Source organism: Erinaceus europaeus, chromosome 6, assembly GCF_950295315.1.
Source record: "Erinaceus europaeus chromosome 6, mEriEur2.1, whole genome shotgun sequence".
Taxonomy (NCBI): Eukaryota; Metazoa; Chordata; class Mammalia; order Eulipotyphla; family Erinaceidae; genus Erinaceus; species Erinaceus europaeus.
The window spans coordinates 1,546,931-1,567,463 of NC_080167.1; the positions used below are offsets into that span (position 1 = coordinate 1,546,931).

General features: G+C 57.5%; 2 protein-coding genes across 3 annotated transcripts; one reads left to right on the forward strand and one right to left on the reverse strand.

Moving 5' to 3' along the window:
• Positions 1–1,508: 1,508 nt before the first annotated feature.
• Positions 1,509–13,766, reverse strand: C6H5orf52 (chromosome 6 C5orf52 homolog). Its single transcript, XM_007529304.3, has 3 exons — positions 13,520–13,766; positions 8,329–8,437; positions 1,509–1,778 (listed from the first exon to the last, which is right to left on the reverse strand). Exons 1-3 carry the CDS (start codon positions 13,738–13,740, stop codon positions 1,581–1,583), a joined length of 528 nt encoding a protein of 175 aa, XP_007529366.1. The 5' UTR covers positions 13,741–13,766; the 3' UTR covers positions 1,509–1,580.
• A 952-nt stretch (positions 13,767–14,718) lies between these two features.
• Positions 14,719–18,244, forward strand: DUSP18 (dual specificity phosphatase 18). Of its 2 annotated transcripts, XR_009550357.1 has the most exons (3): positions 14,719–14,857; positions 15,739–16,454; positions 18,102–18,244. XR_009550357.1 is itself a non-coding variant. In XM_007529305.3 (2 exons), exons 1-2 carry the CDS (start codon positions 14,835–14,837, stop codon positions 16,358–16,360), a joined length of 645 nt encoding a protein of 214 aa, XP_007529367.1. In that variant the 5' UTR covers positions 14,720–14,834; the 3' UTR covers positions 16,361–17,141. The 2 variants fall into 2 exon arrangements, 1 of the variants encoding a protein (XP_007529367.1); XM_007529305.3 differs by lacking the exon at positions 18,102–18,244 and having other exon boundaries at positions 14,720–14,857; positions 15,739–17,141.
• Positions 18,245–20,533: the final 2,289 nt, after the last annotated feature.

A 20,533-nucleotide genomic window follows, 5' to 3' on the forward strand; every position in this document is an offset into this window, starting at 1 on the left:
GGGAGCAGGGGACTTGAACCCGGTTCCTTGCTCTTGGTAATATATGTGCTTAACTGGGTGCACTACCACCAGGCCCCAGGTTGCCAGGAGAGCCTGAGGGTGCTTCTTCCCGGGCACGTGCTCTCTGGGTTGGCGAGAACTCGACAGGAGCCAACCTAGGCAGGCTGCTGCGTGGGAGAGGGATCAGAAACTCGTGCCAGGCTAGCGTCGCAGGAGGGAGAGAGACTCTGGGACTTGCGGAGCCAGAAGGCAGTCCAATGTGTTGAATCATAAAAGAATCTGTATTTTTACTCGCCAAGAAGGAAACAGTAGGGTGGAAAACAGGGTGTGATGAAGAGAGGGTGGAGCGCAAAGAGAGTGCAAACCAGTGGGAATTAAATGGTGGAAAACAGGGTGTGACTAGGAGAGGGGGCAGAGCACAAAGAGAGTGTGAGCCAGTGGGATTAAACCAGTGCCCTGCAGGCAGGGCGGGTCTCAGGTAAAACAGTGATTATGTAAATAGACCCCAGCGCTAAGCGATGGAGCAGGGGGGAGCTGGCATAATGCCCAACAAACACCAGGTGACCTCACTTTTCAAAGGACTCCCCCAACATTTATGTAGTGAGGTCCTTCCTAGGACCCCAGGAAGTAAGAGAGCCAGCACTGCTCTCAGAGTGGGCGCCCTGAGACCCAGCTCAAAGGCCTACCGAAGGGTGCTGCGGACGCTGGGCCAGAGCGGACTGTGGACCTTACCTAACAGCCGTGATCCACAAGACCGGCAGGACACCTGCTTCCACTCCCCTGCCACTAACTTGTGTGTGTCCTCTCTGGGTCTCAACTTCCCGGTCTGAAAAGGGGGTGGGGGTGGCTCACTGAAAAACAACGGGCTAGCCCTCACTCTGCTGGGCAGGAGCAGGGTGGCCATTTACCCACAGGTGACAGCTCTGCTTGCCAGCATGTGTGCCGAGATGGGCAGGCCACCCTCCTGGCATCCGGCCTTCACAGCCTGGGCAGCTGGGAGCAGCTGGTGTGAGCACAAGGAAAAGCAAAGAAGTGTCCCTCTCTACCGAGGCGGCGGGGGGATACAGCCAGGTGACCTCGACTCAGCGGGGAAAAGGTGAGGGTCGGGGGGAGGCAGGAGGTCGTCAGACAAGCATTCTAGACATGGGGGCTGAGGGTGCAGTCAGGACAGCTGGCAGGCCAGGGACAGGGGCGGGGGGGGGATGTCAAGGGAAGCCACTACGTGAACAGAGCCACTGAGGACCCTTAGATAAACCCCGTGCAGCCTCAGGCCAGGCCTGCAGGAAGGTCCCCTGCAACGCCCCTCAGAGCATGAGAGAGAGCTTTCGAGCCCACAAAGTCACCTGGTTGGCCGGTGACCTGGAGGGCTCTTAGCTCACATCTCTGGTGCCCAGGCTGGCCCCCGGCTCAGAAACACCATCAGTGACAGGACGAGGCCCTCCCCTCCAAGGTGCCAAGGCCTTCCGTGGTTCACGTGGGCACAGGGGAGGAACAGTGAGCCGTGGGGTGGGGGTTGCGCTCTGCCTGTTGTTTATTGCTCCAGGGGTTGGGGGGCAAATGTCCCACAGGTTCTGCCAGGACTAGACGTGGTGGCTTCTCCCCTTGGAAGGGGGCTTGGGTGGGATCTTGTGCAGCCGGATGCTGTCCAGGTAGAGGCGGATATTCATGAACTCCCGTCTCCAGCGGCCCAGCTTTCTCAGCTGGTCTGTCATGAACTTCTTTTTCAGGTGGTCGTGCAAGTAGCCCATCTTTCTCTTGGTCTTGTCAGAAGCTCTTATCTTACAAGATAAACAAAAGTGAGGTTCAGATGAGAAAGTGCTTCACAGCGAAAGGTGGCTGTGCTCCTGACGGGGCGAGGCCCAGCAGCCCCAAATCACTGGACTGCAGCCTCAGTCTCCCTCTCTGTAAAATGGAGGTGCTGAGCTAGATACTCCTTGCGGTACTTCTGGCAGCTGCAGCTAGGGAGCTTGCTTTTTTTTTTTTATATTTATTTATTTATTCCCTTTTGTTGCTTTATTGTTGTAGTTATTGATGTCGTTGTTGTTGGATAGGACAGAGAGAAATGGAGAGAGGAGGGGGAGAGAAAGATAGACACCTGCAGACCTGCTTCACCACTTGTGAAGCGACTCCCCTGCAGGTGGGGAGCTGGGGGGCTTGAACCGGGATCCGTATGCAGGTCCTTGTGCTTTGCGCCACCTGCATTTAACCTGCTGAGCTATAGCCCGACTCCCGGGAGCTTGCTTTTTAAAAAGTTATTTTCAGGGTTGGAAAAAACAAAAACTTTGTATAATCATTATGCTGTCTCCCCAACCTGGAAATAACTTTTTGCCTCCAGGGTTACTGCTGGGGCTCGGTGCCAGCACTATGAATCCACTGCTCCGTGGCCATTTTTTCCATGTTGTTGTTGGATAGGACAGAGAGAAATTGGGGGGGGGATAGAGAGGGAGAAAGATGGACATATGCTTCCCTCTTGTGAAGTGACCCCCCGCAAATGGGGAGCCAGGGGTTCTAGCCGGGATCCTTGCGCCGGTCCTTGCGCTTTATACTATGTGCGCTTGACCTGGTGCGCCAACACCCGGCCCCCTTATTTTATTTTAATGAGAGACAGAGTGAAAAGTATAGATGGACAGACAGATATACAGACAGACCAACTGACTGACCAGAACCCTGGTCAGCTCTGGCTTATGGTGGTGTGGGGGATTGAACCTGGGTCTTGACGGAGCCTCAGGCATGACAGTCTGTTTGCACAGCCATTACTACACCCTCCCTTTGCAGAACTATTATGCCATCTCCCCAGGCTGCAAAAGGTTTTCATGCCTGAGTTTCTGAGATCTCAGGTGCACTCTCCAGAACTCCCATAAGTCTGAGCTGAGGAGTATCCTGGTAAAATAAAATTTTTTAAAAAAAAATTTTATATTTATTTTCCCTCTTTGTTGCCCTTTTTTATTGTTGTTGTAGTTATTGTTGCTATTGATGTCGTTGTTGTTGATAGGACAGAAATGGAGAGAGGAGGGGAAGACAGAGGGGGGAGAGAAAGACAGACACCTGCAGACCTGCTTCACCGCCTGTGAAGCGACTCCCCCTGCAGGTGGGGAGCTGGGGGCCCGAACCGGGATCCTTAAGCCAGTCCTTGTGCTTTGTGCTACGTGAGCTTAACCTGCTGTGCTACCGCCCAATTCCCTGGTAAAATAAATTTTTATTTACTTTTATTTATTTTACCAGAGCACTGCTCAGCTGACTGATGGTGATGCAGGGGATTGAACCAGGGACTTTGGAGCCTCCGGCATGAGAGTCTCTTTACAGAACCATTATGCTATCTACCCCTGCATAAAATAATTTTTAAAGGTTTTTTTAAATATTTTCACTTTTGTTGCCCTTGTTTTATTGTAGTTATTATCGTTGTTATTGATGTCATTGTTGTTGGACAGGACAGAGAGAAATGGAGAGAGGAGGGGAAGACAGAGAGGGGGAGAGAAAGACAGACACCTGCAGACCTGCTTCACCACTTGTGAAGCGACTCCCCTGCAGGTGGGGAGCCAGGGGCTCAAACTGGGGTCTTCACACCAATCCTTGCACTTTGCGTCACGTGCGCTTAACCCACTGCGCTACAGCCCGACTCCCAAAATAAATTTTTAAAGAGAGAAAGCAGGTTTTTAAAAAATATATAGTTCTTTCCATTTATTTACCAACGTGAGAACCAAATCATCACTCTGGCACACGTGATGCCAAGGATGGAACTCAGGACTCCATGCTCGTGAGTCTACCACTTTGTCCACTGTGCCACCTCGCAGACCACAGGAGCCAATTGTGACCTGGACTCCACTTTTTGAAGATTGGTTGTGTCTTGCCCCTCCCCTTCTTTAACTGTTGCCATAATAAATAATAATAATAAATCAGAGAGAGAGAAATCCTCTCTTCCTCTTTATTCATTTCCTTTTACCAGACCACTGCTCAGTTTTCTGGCTGGTGCTGGAGATTAAAGCTGGGACCTGAGCCTCCATCATGAGTCCTTTGAGGAATCATTATGCTGTCTCCCCAGCTCCCCCGTTTTGAAGAGCGGCTCACTTACTAGTGAGAGAGAGAAACAGAGCGTTGCTCTGGCACTGTGCTGCCCAGGTGCAGGCTCGAGGCTCTGCCTGGCGCCCTCTGCAGTCACACAGGTCCCTCCTCGACTCGCACTCCTTTCCTACTGGCTCGGGCGCACGCAGTTCCGCTCTCCCCCCTTTACACAACGTGGACGCGTGGACGCGCGGACATGCGGACGCAGAGGAAGGGCCGACCGTGCCAGAGCTTCACCCTGCACAGGTGAGGCCCGGGACCGGACTCAGGGCCTCCAGACCCTGATGCTGTGTCTGCTGCAGCGCTCCTGGCACTCCTCCCCTCCTGGGACCCTGGGGAGGCGGACTGCCTCGGCCCCTAAATCCTCCCACCCAAGCTGGGTCCTCAGGAGTCCCTGCAAACAGACGGCATCTCGGCAGGGCCAGCAGCAGAGCAGCTGAGGTTTGGCCAGCAGCAGAGCAGCTGAGGCGCCTCTGCCTCCCTGAGCCCTTCCTTCCACAGCAAAACATGCTGCCGGGTCCACAGAGCTCAGCAAGGCCTACGCAGCTGTAGGAAGGGCAGCTGGGGCCAGAGCGCACCCCTTGCTGTGCATGAGGCCCTGGGTTTGAGCCCCAGCATCACGTGGGAGCTCCGCGGGTAGAGACATCTCCTCTCTCGGCCTCTCTCTCTCTGCCACAGATAAAGAATAAAGGGCCGGGTGGTGGCAAGCCCAGTTGAGCACACATTACAATGTGTGAGGACCCAGGTTCAAGCCCCACTCCCCACCTGCAGAAAAGCTCGAGTGGTGAAGCAGGGCTGCAAGTGTCTGTCCCTTTTGATTTCTGTCTCTATCCAATAAATATTTTGTCCATTCCCTTTTATTGCCCTTGTTGTTTTATTGTTGTAGCTATTATCTTTGTTGATGGACAGGATGGACAGAAATGGAAAGAGAAGGGGAAGACAGAGAGGAGGAGAGAAAATAAATAAATAAATAAATAAATAAATAAATAAATAGACCTTAGGGGGCTGGGAGATAGCTCGCTGGGCATAGCGTATACTTTTCTTTTTTTTTTTTTTTGCCTCCAGGGCTATTGCTGGGGCTCAGTGCCTGCACCATGAATCCACTGCTCCTGGAGGCCATTTTTCCCCCTTTTGTTGCCCTTGTTGTTATAGATGTCGTTCGTTGTTGGATAGGAAAGAGAGAAATGGAGAGAGGAGGGGAAGACAGAGAGGGGGAGAGAAAGATAGACACCTGCAGACCTGCTTCACCGCTTGTGAAGCGACTCCCTTGCAGGTGGGGAGCCGGGGGCTCGAACCGAGATCCTTAAGCTGGTCCTTGCGCTTTGCACCACGTGCGCTTAACCCACTGCGCTACCGCCCGACTCCCAATAGCGTCTACTTTACCATGCTTAAGGACTCAGGTTCAAGACCCCAGCCACCACACAGGAGCATTTGAGCTGAGAGGTTCTCTGGAAATACAAGTGGACAGAGCATGGCCACCACAGAGCAGAGGCCTGAAGGAGGACTCGAGCACCTGACTAGCCATCCCAGGCCCTGCCAGGCCTTTCTCAGGGGGACTCTGAGTGCAAGTGCCACAGGCAGGGCCTCAAAGGGAGGCACCAGCTGCTAAAGTCATGGAGACAGATTGCGCCTGCCCTCGGAGGGACGGACGGAGGACTTCACAGGCAGAGGGCGGTGCTGTGCTCTCTGGAGGCTGGAGGCTGACCAGGCCTCTCGTGCTTCTCCTCCCTCGTCCCTGTCGTCTGGGGGCTCGTGCCTGTGGGACTCTGCTGCTCCCACGCTGACTGTTTTGTTAGTTTACTTTCTGGTTCCACAGCACCATTCGTGCAGCTTCCTCCTGGTGCCACAGTGCTCCCACGTGGTTCTGGGCATCAAACTCAGTCTCCACGTTACGGTGAGGTAGCGTGTGCACTAAGAGGGTCCCCTTTTATTTTGGTGCAGTGGCCTAGCAGATGCTGCTGGCCACTGAAGGAAGAGTCCTGCTGTCCCCCACATCACGGGCTCTGAGGTCACACTACGCCACTGCAGGTCCACTGCGCGTTTTGCAGAGCAGAAGTGTCCTGCCCTCCTCCCTCCATGGGAGACCTCTTCATGGTCCCTGCAGGCTTTAAGAACCTCCACTTTTTCTGCCTCAGGTTACTGTGGCTCAGCCCAAAGTTGGCCCTGGACCATGGAAAGACACTCACAGAGTTAAGGGGCAGCAGCTCAAACCCCACTGCCTGCTGGGCTTTAAGAAATAGGCATGGGGGTGAGGGGAGTGGCGCACTCAGTTGAGCACACGTTACCATGTGCAAACACCCAGGTTCGAGTTCACACTCCCACCTGCAGGGGAGACGCCTCACAAGTAGTGAAGCAGGTTACAGGTGTCTATCCTTCTCTCCCCTTCTCTCAATTTTTCTCTGTCCCATCAAACAGAAAGGGAAAAATGGCTGCTAGGAGCAGTAGATTCGTAGTGCTGGTAGGAAGCCTCAGCAATAAAGCTGGTGGCAATAAATAAATAAATAAATAAATAAACAAATGGGCATATTTGTAGCCCGGGAAGTGGCACATCACATAAATCGTTGGACCCTCAAACATGAGGCCCTGAGTTCAGTTCCTGGCACTGCACATGCCAGAGATGCTCTGGTTCTCTCTTCCTCACTAATAGATAGAAACAGAGAAAGAAAAAAGAAACAAGCATGGAATTGGCTCAGGCAATAGCATGCTGGCTCGGAACACCAATTACCACGGGCAAGGACTTGGGTTCAAGCTCTCAGTCTCCATTTGCAGGGAGAAAGTTCCATAGTGAAGCAGGTCTGCAGCTTATCTGTCTTTCTCTCTTACCATCTAACTTTCCTTTCCTCTCTCAATTTTTCTATGTCCTACTAAATAAAAGAAAAAGGGAAAAAAAATAAAAAGGAAAGATGGCACCGAGCTTCACCATTAGTCCTGGTAAAAGAAGGAATAAACAGAGAAATAAAGGAAACAGCATGTGCTCATAGTCTCTTCCTAGGTGCAACACAGTGCTTGCCCCACGCAGATACTAGAGGAACTCAGTGAGGCGACTAACAGGGCCTGCCAGGTGACAGCAGCCAGCCTCTTCTGGGGCTTTTAGGCTTTGATCAAAACCAAAACCCTTCCTTGTTCCAATAGAAAAGTAGAATAATGCTTGAGGTTATGAAGTCCCAAGTTCAACACTGGGTACTACTATAAGCCAGAGCTGAACTAGTGCTTTAGAAAAACAAACGGAGTCAGGCAGTAGCACAGCAGGTTAAGTGCAAGGACTGGGATAAGGATCCTGGTTCGAGCCCCCAGCTCCCCACCTGCAGGGGAGTCGCTTCACAGGCGGTGAAGCAGGTCTGCAGGTGTCTGTCTTTATCTCCCCCTCTGTCTTCCCCTCCTCTCTCCATTTCTCTCTGTCCTATCCAACAATGACAACAATAACTACAACAATAAAACAAGGGCAACAAAAGGGAATAAATAGTAAAAAAAAAAAAGAAAAATAAACAAAAAAGTGGTCCGGGAGGTAGTTCAGTGGAAAGCATTGGACTTTCAAGCACAATGTTCTGAGTTTGATCCCCAGCAGCACATGTACGAGACTGATGTCAGGTTCTTCTTTCCTGTCACTCTCACTGATAAATAAATAAATAAATCTAAGTTTATTATCTTTATTTATTGGATAGAGACAGCAGAAATCAAGATGGAAGGGGGTAATGGGGGGGGGAGAACTGTCACTTCACCACATGTGAAGCTTCCACCTTGCAGGTGAGGACCGGGGACTCAAACTGGGGCCCATGCACATTGTAATACATGTGCTCAACCAGGTGCGCCACCACCTGGCCCCTAAATATACTTATTAAAAGAAAAAACAGACTACTAATACCAATGTCAAAAATCTCAGTTCTCATCTTCTCTAGTAAAAATATTAATAAAATTTAAAGTCTCGGTTTTCTTCTGGAAAAGGGAATCCCTAAAGAAAACTGACAAATAATGCAGATGCCACTCCAGACTCTGTAACCAAGACTTCTTTTTGAGGGAGAAGCTGGAATCCATTGTCCATCCTAATAAGATGCGCTTTAGGGGACATGCCATAAAGCCAGGAGACATGGTGTCGTCATCCAGGCTCCCTCGGCCCAGCAGCAGCCCAGCCCGGCCGCGGCCTCCACAGGAGGGGCTCGAGCTGCACTGCTGCATGTCCACCCCCAGAGCTGGGGTCTCCTGTCCAGGTGGGAGGGAGGAAGAAGGCCGGGAGGGGTCACTGACATGCTCTGAAGTAAACGCCGGCTTTACCTCCATCTCGTAGATTCGCTGTGCACTGAGGTTGTCCCGAATAATCACTCGAGATAAGTGGCTCTTGGGTAGAAGTTTTTTCACAGCTGCTTCACTGGAATTCAGTAAGCTGGAGGAGGGAGGGAGACGGCACAGCCTGAGCCAGGAGCCAGGAGCCGGGGCTGGCGCAGGGCCCGAGTCAGTGGGGCTATGTGAGGGTGTGGGTGGGCCTCCCCAGGCTTCTCACGGAAACTGCTCATCACGTGAGTAAGGCAGGGCTTCTTCTTGTGGAAACTGAACTAAAGGACTGTTTCTTGGATGCCCAGAGTGGGTCCCAAGAGAAGTGTCCGCAGCCACCCAGAGCTGTCCACAGAGAAAGCGACAGTGTGGCAGAGGGCTGGCTCCAAGCTTAGGTCTCAGAGGAATGGAGTGGGGCAGGGGGCTCAGAAGCAGCAGGCAGGAAAATAAAGATCTGGGTAGAGATCCGGTTGGCTAGTGGAATCAGGGAATCTAAGGGAAGGGGATTTGGGGCAAGTCTAGAAATATGAGTGGTGTGGGCTGGGAGAGAGACAGCATAATGGTTTTGCTTGAGGCTCTGGGGTACCTGGTTCAATCCCCAACACCATCAGCCAGAGCTAAGCAGGGCTCTGGTCTCTCTCTGTATCTTTCTCTCTTTCATTAAATCAACAAACAAAAATCTTTAAAAAGGAAAAAACAAGTTAGAGGTGTTTGCAGTGGAGCAAAGTTTAAGAAGATTCTGGAGGGTGTGAGGTGGAAGGGGGGAGGTGGAGGTGAGCTGGAGTGGCGCCTGGTACCCTGGGTGAGCCTAGATGAAATGCCACCCAAGTGAGGACCAGGCCGACAATGGGTAGCGTCAGCACTGAGGTCTCACTCTTGGTGAGCGGGTTAGCAGATACTTTTAAACAGTTTTGCCTGTTTAAAAAGAACCACCGTGGGGGCCGGGTGATGGCGCACCAGGTAAGTGTACATAGCAAGGACTGGTGCGAGGATCCCAGTTCGAGCCCCTGGCTCCCCACCTGCAGGGGAGTCGCTTCACAGGCAGTGAAGCAGGTCTGCAGGTGTCTGTCTTTCTCTCCCTCTCTGTCTTCCCCTCCTCTCTCCATTCCTCTCTGTCCTATCCAATAAAAAAATGAAAATGAAAGAAAGTCACCAGAAGCAGTGGATCCACAGCAGCCACGCAGCCCCGGCGATAAGCCTGGAGGCAAATGCATAAATAAATGAAAACACATAAATATAGAACCACGCAGTGGTCCAGGAGGTGGCGCAGTGGATAAAGCATTTACTCTCAAGGAGAGGACCTGGGTTCAATCCCCGGCCTCACATGTACCAGAGTGATGTCTGGTTCTTTCTCTCCTCCTAACTTTCTCATGAATAAAGAAAATCTTTTTAAAAAATCACAAGTTGAAAAAGAAAGAGCCACGCCTAGATGAGCCGGCTGAAGTCCATGTGGACGGGGCGCTGTGGCCACGGGCTGGAGTGTTGGCATCCTGCCTGGCCTGGCTGCTACCTCAGGACCCGCTACCTCAGGACCGGCCAGTTAGAGAAGGGGGGCCAGGCAGTGGCGCACCTGGTTGGGCGCTCACATTACAGTGCACAAGGACCCAGGTTCAAGCCCCTGGCCCCCACCTGGGGGGGAAGGTTCATGAGTGGTGAAGCAGGGCTGCAGGCGTCTCTGTCTCTCCCTCCTCTCAATTTCTGGCTGTCTCTATCCAGTAAATAACGATAATTTTAAAAAGTCAAAATTAAAAAATAATAGAGAAGAGAAAATAGGTGGGAGAGGGGGGGCTCCTGCCTGCGGCTCCAGATCCCAGGTTCACCCCCCATGGCCCTTGCTCTGGGGCGTCTCTCCTCACTCTGTCAAAGGAGCAAGCAAGCCCTCAGAAAGACGTGGGCTCAGAGTTTCAGGGCTTCCTGCTGGGACCACAGCCCATGGAGCCGGGCAGTGTGGGCCCAGCCTCCAGGGAGATCCCTCATGGGCAGGGGGTCTGGGGCCTGAGGGGAGTCAGTCGGGGCCTGAGGGGAGTGGGGCCTGAGGGGAGTCAGTCGGGGCCTGAGGGGAGTAGGTCAGGGCCTGAGGGGAGTTGGTCGGGGCCTGAGGGGAGTCAGTCGGGGCCTGAGGGGAGTAGGTCGGGGCCTGAGGGGAGTCAGTCAGGGCCTGAGGGGAGTCAGTCGGGGCCTGAGGGGCGTCAGTCAGTCGGGGCCTGAGGGGAGTCAGTCGGGGCCTGAGGGGAGTCAGTCGGGGCCTGAGGGGAGTAGGTCAGGGCCTGAGGGGAGTCAGTCGGGGCCTGAGGGGAGTAGGTCAGGGCCTGAGGGGAGTCAGTCAGTCGGGGCCTGAGGGGAGTCAGTCAGTTGGGGCCTGAGGGGAGTAGGTCGGGGCCTGAGGGGAGTCAGTCAGGGCCTGAGGGGAGTCAGTCGGGGCCTGAGGGGAGTAGGTCGGGGCCTGAGGGGAGTCAGTCAGTCGGGGCCTGAGGGGAGTCAGTCGGGGCCTGAGGGGAGTAGGTCGGGGCCTGAGGGGAGTCAGTCGGGGCCTGAGGGGAGTAGGTCAGGGCCTGAGGGGAGTCAGTCAGTCGGGGCCTGAGGGGAGTCAGTCGGGGCCTGAGGGGAGTAGGTCAGGTGGGGGCCTGAGGGGAGTCGGTCGGGGCCTGAGGGGAGTCAGTCGGGGCCTGAGGGGAGTCAGTCGGGGCCTGAGGGGAGTCAGTCGGGGCCTGAGGGGAGTAGGTCAGGGCCTGAGGGGAGTCAGTCGGGGCCTGAGGGGAGTCAGTCAGTCGGGGCCTGAGGGGAGTCAGTCGGGGCCTGAGGGGAGTCAGTCAGTCGGGGCCTGAGGGGAGTAGGTCAGGGCCTGAGGGGAGTCAGTCAGTCGGGGCCTGAGGGGAGTAGGTCGGGGCCTGAGGGGAGTCAGTCAGGGCCTGAGGGGAGTCAGTCGGGGCCTGAGGGGAGTAGGTCAGGGCCTGAGGGGAGTCAGTCGGGGCCTGAGGGGAGTCAGTCAGTCGGGGCCTGAGGGGAGTCAGTCGGGGCCTGAGGGGAGTAGGTCGGGGCCTGAGGGGAGTCAGTCGGGGCCTGAGGGGAGTCAGTCAGTCGGGGCCTGAGGGGAGTCAGTCGGGGCCTGAGGGGAGTCAGTCAGTCGGGGCCTGAGGGGAGTAGGTCAGGGCCTGAGGGGAGTCAGTCAGTCGGGGCCTGAGGGGAGTAGGTCGGGGCCTGAGGGGAGTCAGTCAGGGCCTGAGGGGAGTCAGTCGGGGCCTGAGGGGAGTCAGTCAGTCGGGGCCTGAGGGGAGTAGGTCAGGGCCTGAGGGGAGTCAGTCAGTCGGGGCCTGAGGGGAGTAGGTCGGGGCCTGAGGGGAGTCAGTCAGGGCCTGAGGGGAGTCAGTCGGGGCCTGAGGGGAGTAGGTCGGGGCCTGAGGGGAGTCAGTCAGGGCCTGAGGGGAGTCAGTCGGGGCCTGAGGGGAGTCAGTCGGGGCCTGAGGGGAGTCAGTCGGGGCCTGAGGGGAGTCAGTCGGGGCCTGAGGGGAGTAGGTCAGGGCCTGAGGGGAGTCAGTCAGTCGGGGCCTGAGGGGAGTAGGTCGGGGCCTGAGGGGAGTCAGTCGGGGCCTGAGGGGAGTCAGTCGGGGCCTGAGGGGAGTAGGTCGGGGCCTGAGGGGAGTCAGTCAGGGCCTGAGGGGAGTCAGTCGGCGCCTGAGGGGAGTCAGTCGGGGCCTGAGGGGAGTCAGTCGGGGCCTGAGGGGAGTCAGTCGGGGCCTGAGGGGAGTAGGTCAGGGCCTGAGGGGAGTCAGTCAGGGCCTGAGGGGAGTAGGTCAGGTCGGGGCCTGAGGGGAGTCAGTCAGGGCCTGAGGGGAGTTGGTCGGGGCCTGAGGGGAGTCAGTCGGGGCCTGAGGGGCGTCAGTCAGTCGGGGCCTGAGGGGAGTCAGTCGGGGCCTGAGGGGAGTCAGTCGGGGCCTGAGGGGAGTCGGTCGGGGCCTGAGGGGAGTAGGTCAGGGCCTGAGGGGAGTCAGTCAGTCGGGGCCTGAGGGGAGTCAGTCGGGGCCTGAGGGGAGTCAGTCAGTCGGGGCCTGAGGGGAGTCAGTCGGGGCCTGAGGGGAGTAGGTCAGGGCCTGAGGGGAGTCAGTCAGTCGGGGCCTGAGGGGAGTAGGTCGGGGCCTGAGGGGAGTCAGTCAGGGCCTGAGGGGAGTCAGTCGGGGCCTGAGGGGAGTAGGTCGGGGCCTGAGGGGAGTCAGTCAGGGCCTGAGGGGAGTCAGTCGGGGCCTGAGGGGAGTCAGTCGGGGCCTGAGGGGAGTCAGTCGGGGCCTGAGGGGAGTAGGTCAGGGCCTGAGGGGAGTCAGTCAGTCGGGGCCTGAGGGGAGTAGGTCGGGGCCTGAGGGGAGTCAGTCGGGGCCTGAGGGGAGTCAGTCGGGGCCTGAGGGGAGTAGATCCGGGCCTGAGGGGAGTCAGTCAGGGCCTGAGGGGAGTCAGTCAGGGCCTGAGGGGAGTCAGTCGGGGCCTGAGGGGAGTCAGTCGGGGCCTGAGGGGAGTCAGTCGGGGCCTGAGGGGAGTAGGTCAGGGCCTGAGGGGAGTCAGTCAGGGCCTGAGGGGAGTCAGTCGGGGCCTGAGGGGAGTAGATCGGGGCCTGAGGGGAGTCAGTCAGGGCCTGAGGGGAGTCAGTCGGGGCCTGAGGGGAGTCAGTCGGGGCCTGAGGGGAGTCGGTCGGGGCCTGAGGGGAGTCAGTCAGGGCCTGAGGGGAGTCAGTCGGGGCCTGAGGGGAGTCAGTCGGGGCCTGAGGGGAGTCAGTCGGGGCCTGAGGGGAGTCGGTCGGGGCCTGAGGGGAGTAGGTCGGGGCCTGAGGGGAGTCAGTCAGGGCCTGAGGGGAGTCAGTCAGGGCCTGAGGGGAGTCAGTCGGGGCCTGAGGGGAGTCAGTCGGGGCCTGAGGGGAGTCAGTCGGGGCCTGAGGGGAGTCAGTCGGGGCCTGAGGGGAGTCAGTCGGGGCCTGAGGGGAGTCAGTCGGGGCCTGAGGGGAGTAGGTCGGGGCCTGAGGGGAGTCAGTCGGGGCCTGAGGGGAGTCGGAGCCTGAGGGGCGTCGGGCCCTGAAGGTCCGAGGAGTGGGAGCCCGTGGCGCCGGGGTCCGAGGTGTCCAGGGAGTCGGGGCCTGAGGGCCTGAGGGTCTGAGGGTCCGAGGTGTCCAGGGAGTCGGGTCCCTGGTCCGGGTCCGAGGCCCGCGCGTCACCTGAAGAGCACGAGCGGCTGCGCGGTGCGCGGCTGCAGGAACGTGACCTGGGGACGCGCCGAGACGCGCTGCTCCGGGCGGCCGGCGCGTGGGGACGAGGCTGCGGGCGCGCGAGCGGCGGGCGCGGCCAGGCTCCAGCTGACCGAGGGCTTGTTCCGCCGGGCGCCCTCGTCCTCCGTCTCCGCGGGCCGCTCCGGGACGCGCAGCACGACGCCAGGCATGGCGGACCCGCCCGGACCCGAGGGAGAGCGTCCGGCGACAAGGAGAGGGCGGGGCGGGGCGGGGCGGGCGGGATTGTCCCTCGGCGGCCGCCGTGCCGCCTGACGCGTCGCCCGGGAGACGGGCGCGGGGCCTCCCGGAAACCGGGGCGGGGAGGGCGCTGAGCTCCCGCGGGACGACGGAGGCTGGACTGTGGGCCGACCGAGCCCGACCCCAGGGGTGACCGTCCACGGAGAGCACCTCAGGTGACCTCCCCCTCAGGCAACCACCTCCAGGTGACCATCCCCAGGTGACTATCCACCAGGAGACCCACCCCCAGGTGAACACCCCCGGGTGACCATCCCCAGGTGACCCACCCTCAGGTGACCACCCCCAGGTGAACACCCTCTCAGGCAACCACCCCTCAGGTGAACACCCCCGGGTGACCATCCCCAGGTGACCCACCCCCAGGTGACCACCCCCTCAGGCAACCACCTCCAGGTGACCATCCCCAGGTGACTATCCACCAGGAGACCCACCCCCAGGTGAACACCCCCGGGTGACCATCCCCAGGTGACCCACCCTCAGGTGACCACCCCCAGGTGAACACCCCCTCAGGCAACCACCCCTCAGTTGAACACCCCCAGGTGAACACCCTGGGGTGACCATCCCCAGGTGACCACCCCCTCAGGCAACCACCCCCCAGGAGACCACCCCCAGGTGAACACCCCCGGGTGACCATCCCCAGGTGACCACCCCCTCAGGTGACCACCCCCAGGTGACCACCCGCAGATGACCATGCCCCGCACCCTCCCCGTGTCCACCCCCTGCCCCTGTGCATGTCCTCACAGAATGGACATGTCCTGGAAAGTCTACACGGGCCCCAGCTCTGCCTCGGTTTCCCTGAGTGTGGATCGGAGATGCCCACCGCAGACCATGGCCAGAGGAGGGAGGACTGAGGCTGCGGGGGGTGAGACCAGCGCCACCCCCATCGCTCTCCAGCAGCGACGTCTACAGATGTCATTTCTTTCTTTCTTTTCCTCTCAAGACCTACTTCGCGACAGGGAGAGAGGAGCTGCCTGTGACAGGCGGGAAGAGAGGAGGCCAGAGGCGCGGGATGGAGGCCAGGGCGCCGGGCGGGTGAGTGAAGCTCTGCGGGGCCGGGCCGCTGTTCCCGGCTGTGTGTGTGCAGGGTGACCCCATCCCCAGCCTGGTCCCCAGCCCTGCGCTTCATCTGGTGGCGCCCGTGCTGCGGGTGCCGGGTGCTGGGGTCTGTGCAGGGTCCTGGTCCTGGTCCTGGGGGGCGGAAGCTGGCAGGAGCGAGGAGGGCAAAGCCACAGACTCAGGGAGACGTGGGTCCCCACCCCTTAGGCGGCAAGCTCCCCAGCTCAGCCTGTCCCGCAGCCTGGAGGCGGTTTCCTGCCTGTTTTTGTCCCACCCGGGGCTTTACTGCTTCAGGATGACTTCTGTTTCCTCACACGGAGGAAAAAAGGTCGAGAGGGTTCCGGAGACAGACACACCACTGCACCGGAGCTTCCTTCAGTGGGGGGGGGGGGGGTCAGGTCGGAACCCGGCTGTGCGAGCGGCAGGCAGCGCGCTGTCCCAGTGAGCTCTTCGGCCATCCCTGGGATCTACATCTGGATTGGATTTCATTTCATTTCATTCGCCTCCAGGGTTACCGCTGGGGCTCGGTGCCTGCACCACGAAGCCACTGCTCCTGGAGGCCACCTTTTCCCTTTCGTTGCCCTTGTTGTCGACATTTTTATTTTTGAATCTGATAAGACAGAGAGCAGTTGAGAGGGGCGTGGGGAGCTAGGGAGAGAGACCCACGAAGCCTCCCCCCTGCAGGTGGGCACCAAGGGCTCGAGCCCAGGCCCCTGCAGAGGGCAGTGTGTCTGCTCCACCGGGGCAGTGCTGCCTCGAGGGCCACCCCGTGGCCCACGGTGGCCGTCCTGTGTCTGCTCCGGGTGCCCGGCCTGCGAGCCGAGCCGAGCTCACTGCAAGCACCCCCTTCCTTCCAGCGTGGAGCCCGCCCAGCAGGAGGACGCAGCCCCCAACCCCACGCCACCGACGTCCCCGTCCCCCCTGCCCCTGCCGGCCCCACCCCGCCGGCCCTCGGTCAGCGGCCTCTCGCGGGTCACCCACAGCCTGTACTTGAGCGGTGGGGCGGCTGCCCGCAGCCAGGCCCTGCTGGCAGCCCAGGGAATCACGGCGGTGGTCCGCGTCCATGCTGCGGCGGAGGCGGTAGCACCCCGGCTCGGTGCCCTCCGCTGCCTGCGGGTGCCGGTGGCCGACAGCCCCTCCGCTCGCCTCTGCGACTTCTTCGACGTGGTGGCCGACTTCATCCACGACGAGGAGCAGCGGCGGGGCCGCACCCTGCTGCACTGCGGGGCGGGTGTGAGCCGCTCGCCCGCACTCTGCCTGGCCTACCTGATGAGGCACCAAGGCCTGTCGCTGCGGGACGCCCACGCCTGGGCCCGCGCCTGTCGGCCCATCATCCGGCCCAACCTGGGCTTCTGGGAGCAGCTGGTCCGCTACGAGTTGCAGCTGCTGGGCCGGAACAGCGTGCACATGGTCAGCTCGGCGGCGGGGACTGTCCCCGACCTCTACGAGCCGGAGCTGCGTCTGCTGGTGCCCCTGTGACACGGGCCCTGGGGAGTCTCCCCTCTCGCTCGGTGATCAGCTAGTTGACGTGGGCCAGGAGGAACCCTTGGGTGACACCAGCCTCCTCGGGCAGGTGAGGGAGGCAGCACCCAACCCTCAGGCGACCCGGGCCCCACCCACATAGGAACGTGTCACTGGCCCACCTCACCTCCCTTCGGACCCAGAGCCTTAAATGTGCCGGCAGCCCTGTGCCTGTCAGTGCCTTCCTGCTGGGCAGGCAGCCCTCCAGGGATGCTCATGAGGCCCCAGGCAATCCCGCCTTCAGCCTGGGGACCCGGCTCAGTTGTGCCGGCATCTTGACACCACTTTTGAAGAAAGCTTCCCATGTGTAGACTTTCTTTCTCAGGTGCCGTTATGTCTGTAAGGGCTCCAGGCCCCGGTGAGGGGCAGCATTCACCCCTCTTGGTGGGGGAGCCGGCCTGGCTCTTGGCCTCCACCACTCCGTGCTGGGTTGCTGGGTGCCGGCTCCTCACGCTGCCTGTGTGACGGCAGAGGCCCCTCACTGCCAGGTGTTGAGTCTGCTTCACGGACCCTGGACCATGTCCCTTGTCAGCTGTGGACTTGGAAACCTTATTTATTTATTTATTTTTGCCACCAGGGTCATTGCTCAGTGCTGGCACTAAGAAATCCACTGCTCCCAGTGACCATTTTTCCCATTTTTCCCTTCTATTTGTTTTGACAGGACAGAGAGAAATGGAGGGGGAAGGGGAGGAAGAGAGAGGGGCTGGGCGGTGGTGCACTGAGTTAAGCGCACATAATACAAAGTGCAAGGGCCTACTCAAGGATCCCAGTTCAAGCCCTGGGTCCCCCACCTGCAGGGGGGTCGCCTCACAAGTGGTGAAGCAGGTCTGCAGGTGTCTATCTCCCTCTCTATCTCCCCTTTTTCTCTCAATTTCTCTGTCCTACCCCCCAAAAAAATTTTTTAATGGAGGTAGCGCAGCAGGTTAAGCGCAGATGGCGCCAAGTGCAGCACCTGCTTAAGGATCCCGGTTCCAGCCCCCGGCTCCCCACCTGCAGGGGAGTCGCTTCACAGGCAGTGAAGCAGGTCTGCAGGTGTCTGTCTTTCTCTCCCCCTCTCTGTCTTCCCCTCCTCTCTCCATTTCTCTCTGTCTTACCCAATAATGACGACATCAATAGCAACAATAATAACTACAACAATAAAACAACAAAGGCAATAAAGAGGAATAAATAAATAAATATAAAAAAAGAGAGAGGGAGAGAGACATGGAAACACCTACAGACCCGCTTCACCACTTGTGAAGCTTCCCCCTGCAGGTGGGGTGCAGGTGCCTCGAACCCTGGACCTTGCCCGTGGTAATATGCGCTTTACTGGGTATACCACCGCCAGGCCCCCATCTTGGATTCTCTTAAAAGTGCTGTGAGAACATTCTCTCCCCTCGCTGACTTCCGAGATGTGAGCCAGGGGGCTTCTTTGGGTGCTGTCTGCTTGGCGAGGTGGTCCTGGGACAGCCTAGAGATATGGGACCTTGAAAGTGTCTTCGCTGTGCCAACCCTGCCTGAAGTCGGGGCTCGGCCCCACTTGCACCCCAGCCCAGCACCTAGGCCTGCACCCAGCCTTATACCACAGAGCACTGGCTGCACCTGGGGGCAAGTTTGGCGGGGAGCGGCGGCTCAAACCACCACCAGTCACCGCCAGCCCCTGGGAAAAGCCCCGGACCCCAAGGCGGTGGCGGCGCGCCCGGCTTTGTATCTCCTCTAGTTGCCATCTGATGTGGGCGCAGCCTGGATTGGTGAGGCAGCTCTGTGCACTCTGGGGGAACGCTGCTTTGGAATGGCAAGATAAAATGAAAAATAAAGTAAACGTGTAAAATAAACGGCAGGTGCCCTCCGCATGCTTTCTGACCCTCTGTGTGCTTGTCCCTTTGACTGCTGGGGGTGGGGGTAGTGAGCAGACATTGGCGTCTCCTTCCAGCGCTACTGCAGTGGGGTTATGAAGCTGTGCAGTGAAGCTTAAGAGCTGTGTTGTCGGGACTCAGGCAGTAGCGCAGCGGGTTAAGCGCTAAGGGCGCAAAGGGCAAGGACTGGCAGGAGGATCCCGGTTCGAGCCCCTGGCTCCCCACCTGCAGGGGAGTCGCTTCACAGGCGGTGAAGCAGGTCTGCAGGTGTCTGTCTTTCTCTTCCCCTCTGTCTTCCCCTCCTCTCTCCATTTCTCTCCGTCCTTTCCAATGACAATGACATCAATAACAATAATAACTATAACAATAAAAAACAACAAGGGCAAAATAGGGAATAAATAAATAAATACTTTTTAAAAATTCACTATTTAAAAAAAAGTTGTCCCACAAATTCCTGAGGCTGTCTATTTTTTATTTATATTTTTATTTTTGCCTCCAGGGTTATCGCTGGGGCTCGGTGCGTGCACTACAAATCCACTGCTCCTGGAGGCTGTTTTTCCCTTTTGTTGCCCTTGTTGCTTGTTGTTGTTGTTATCATTGCTGTCGTTGCTAGAAAGGACAGAGAGAAATTGAGAGGGGGAAAGACAGACACCTGCAGACCTGCTTCACCGCTTGTGAAGTGACTCCCCTGCAGGTGGGGAGCCGGGGGCTGGAACCAGGATCCTCATGCAGGTCCTTGCGCTTTGTGCCATGTGCACTTAACCTCCTGTGCCACCACCCAGCCCCCTATTTTTTTTTTTAAGATTTCTCTATTTTATTTTAATCCTTTTTTTTTTTTAGGCCTCCAGGGCTATCACTGGGGCTCGGTGCCTGCACCACTAATCCACCACTCCCGGAGGCCATTTTTTTTATCCCTTTTGTTGCCCTTGCTGTTTATCAGTGTTGTTGTTACTATTATTGTTGTCGTTGTTGGATAGGACAGAGAGAAATCAAGAGGGGAGGGGAAGACGGGGAGAGAAAGACAGACACCTGCAGACCTGCTTCACCGCCTGTGAAGCGACCCCCCTGCAGGTCGGGAACCGGGATCCTCACGCCGGTCCTTGCGCTTTGTGCCACGTGCGCTTAACCCGCTGCGCTACCGCCTGGCCCCCTTTTTATTTTATTTTTATTTATTGATTGATGAGAAAGAACCAGACATCTCTCTGGTACTTGTGCTGCCGGGGATTGAACTCAAGACCTCACGCTTGAGTCTGTTTTATCCACTGTGCCACCTCCCGGACCGCAAAGATACCTCCATTAAGGAGAGCGTGAGAGAGAGGACTGAGTGGTGGTGCACCCAGTTAGCACACCCATCACCTGCGCAAGGACTCTGGTTCGAGCCCCGGGTCCCCACCCACAGGGGGAAGCTTCACAAGTGGTGAAGCAGGTCTGCAGGTGTCTCTCTGTCTCTCCCCCCCTCTATCTCTCCTTTCACTCAATTTCTGTCTGTCCTGTCCAATAAAACAAGAAAGGGAAAGAAAAAAGAAAAAAATGGCCACCAAGAGCAGTGGATTAACAGTACCAGCACTGATTCCAGCAATAACCCTGGAGGCAAAAATAAATAAGTGATGTTTTTTTAAAAGGAGACAGTGAGGAATCCGGCGGTAGTACAGCGGATTAAGCGCACGTGGCGCAAAGCGCAAGGACTGACCTAAGGACCCCGGTTCGAGCCCCCGGCTCCCCACCTGCAGGGGAGTCGCTTCACAGGCATTGAAGCAGGTCTGCAGGTGTCTGTCTTTCTCTCCCCTTCTGTCTTCCCCTCCTCTCTCCATTTCTCTCTGTCCTGTCCAACAGTGACAACAATAACAACAACAACAATGAAAAACAACAAGGGCAACAAACAGGCATAAATAAATATTTAAAAAGAAAGAAAGAGGGAGTCGGGCGGTAGCACAGCGGGTTAAGCGCAGGTGGTGCAAAGCTCAAAGACGGGCGTAAGGATGCCGGTTCGAGCCCCCAGCTCCCCACCTGCAGGGGAGTCGCTTCACAGGCGGTAAAGCAGGTCTGCAGGTGTCTGTCTTTCTCTCCCCCTCTCTGTCTTCCCCTCCTCTCTCCATTTCTCTCTGTCCTATCCAACAACAGGGACATCAGGAACAACAACAATAAAAACAAGGGCAACAAAAATAAATAAATATTAAAAAATAATAAAAGGAGAGTGAAGAAGAAAGAAACAAAGCATCACTCTGCTGTATGTAGTGATGTAATGCTGGGGCTTAAACCCAGGACCTCATGCTTCTGAGTCCAGTGCTCCAACCCC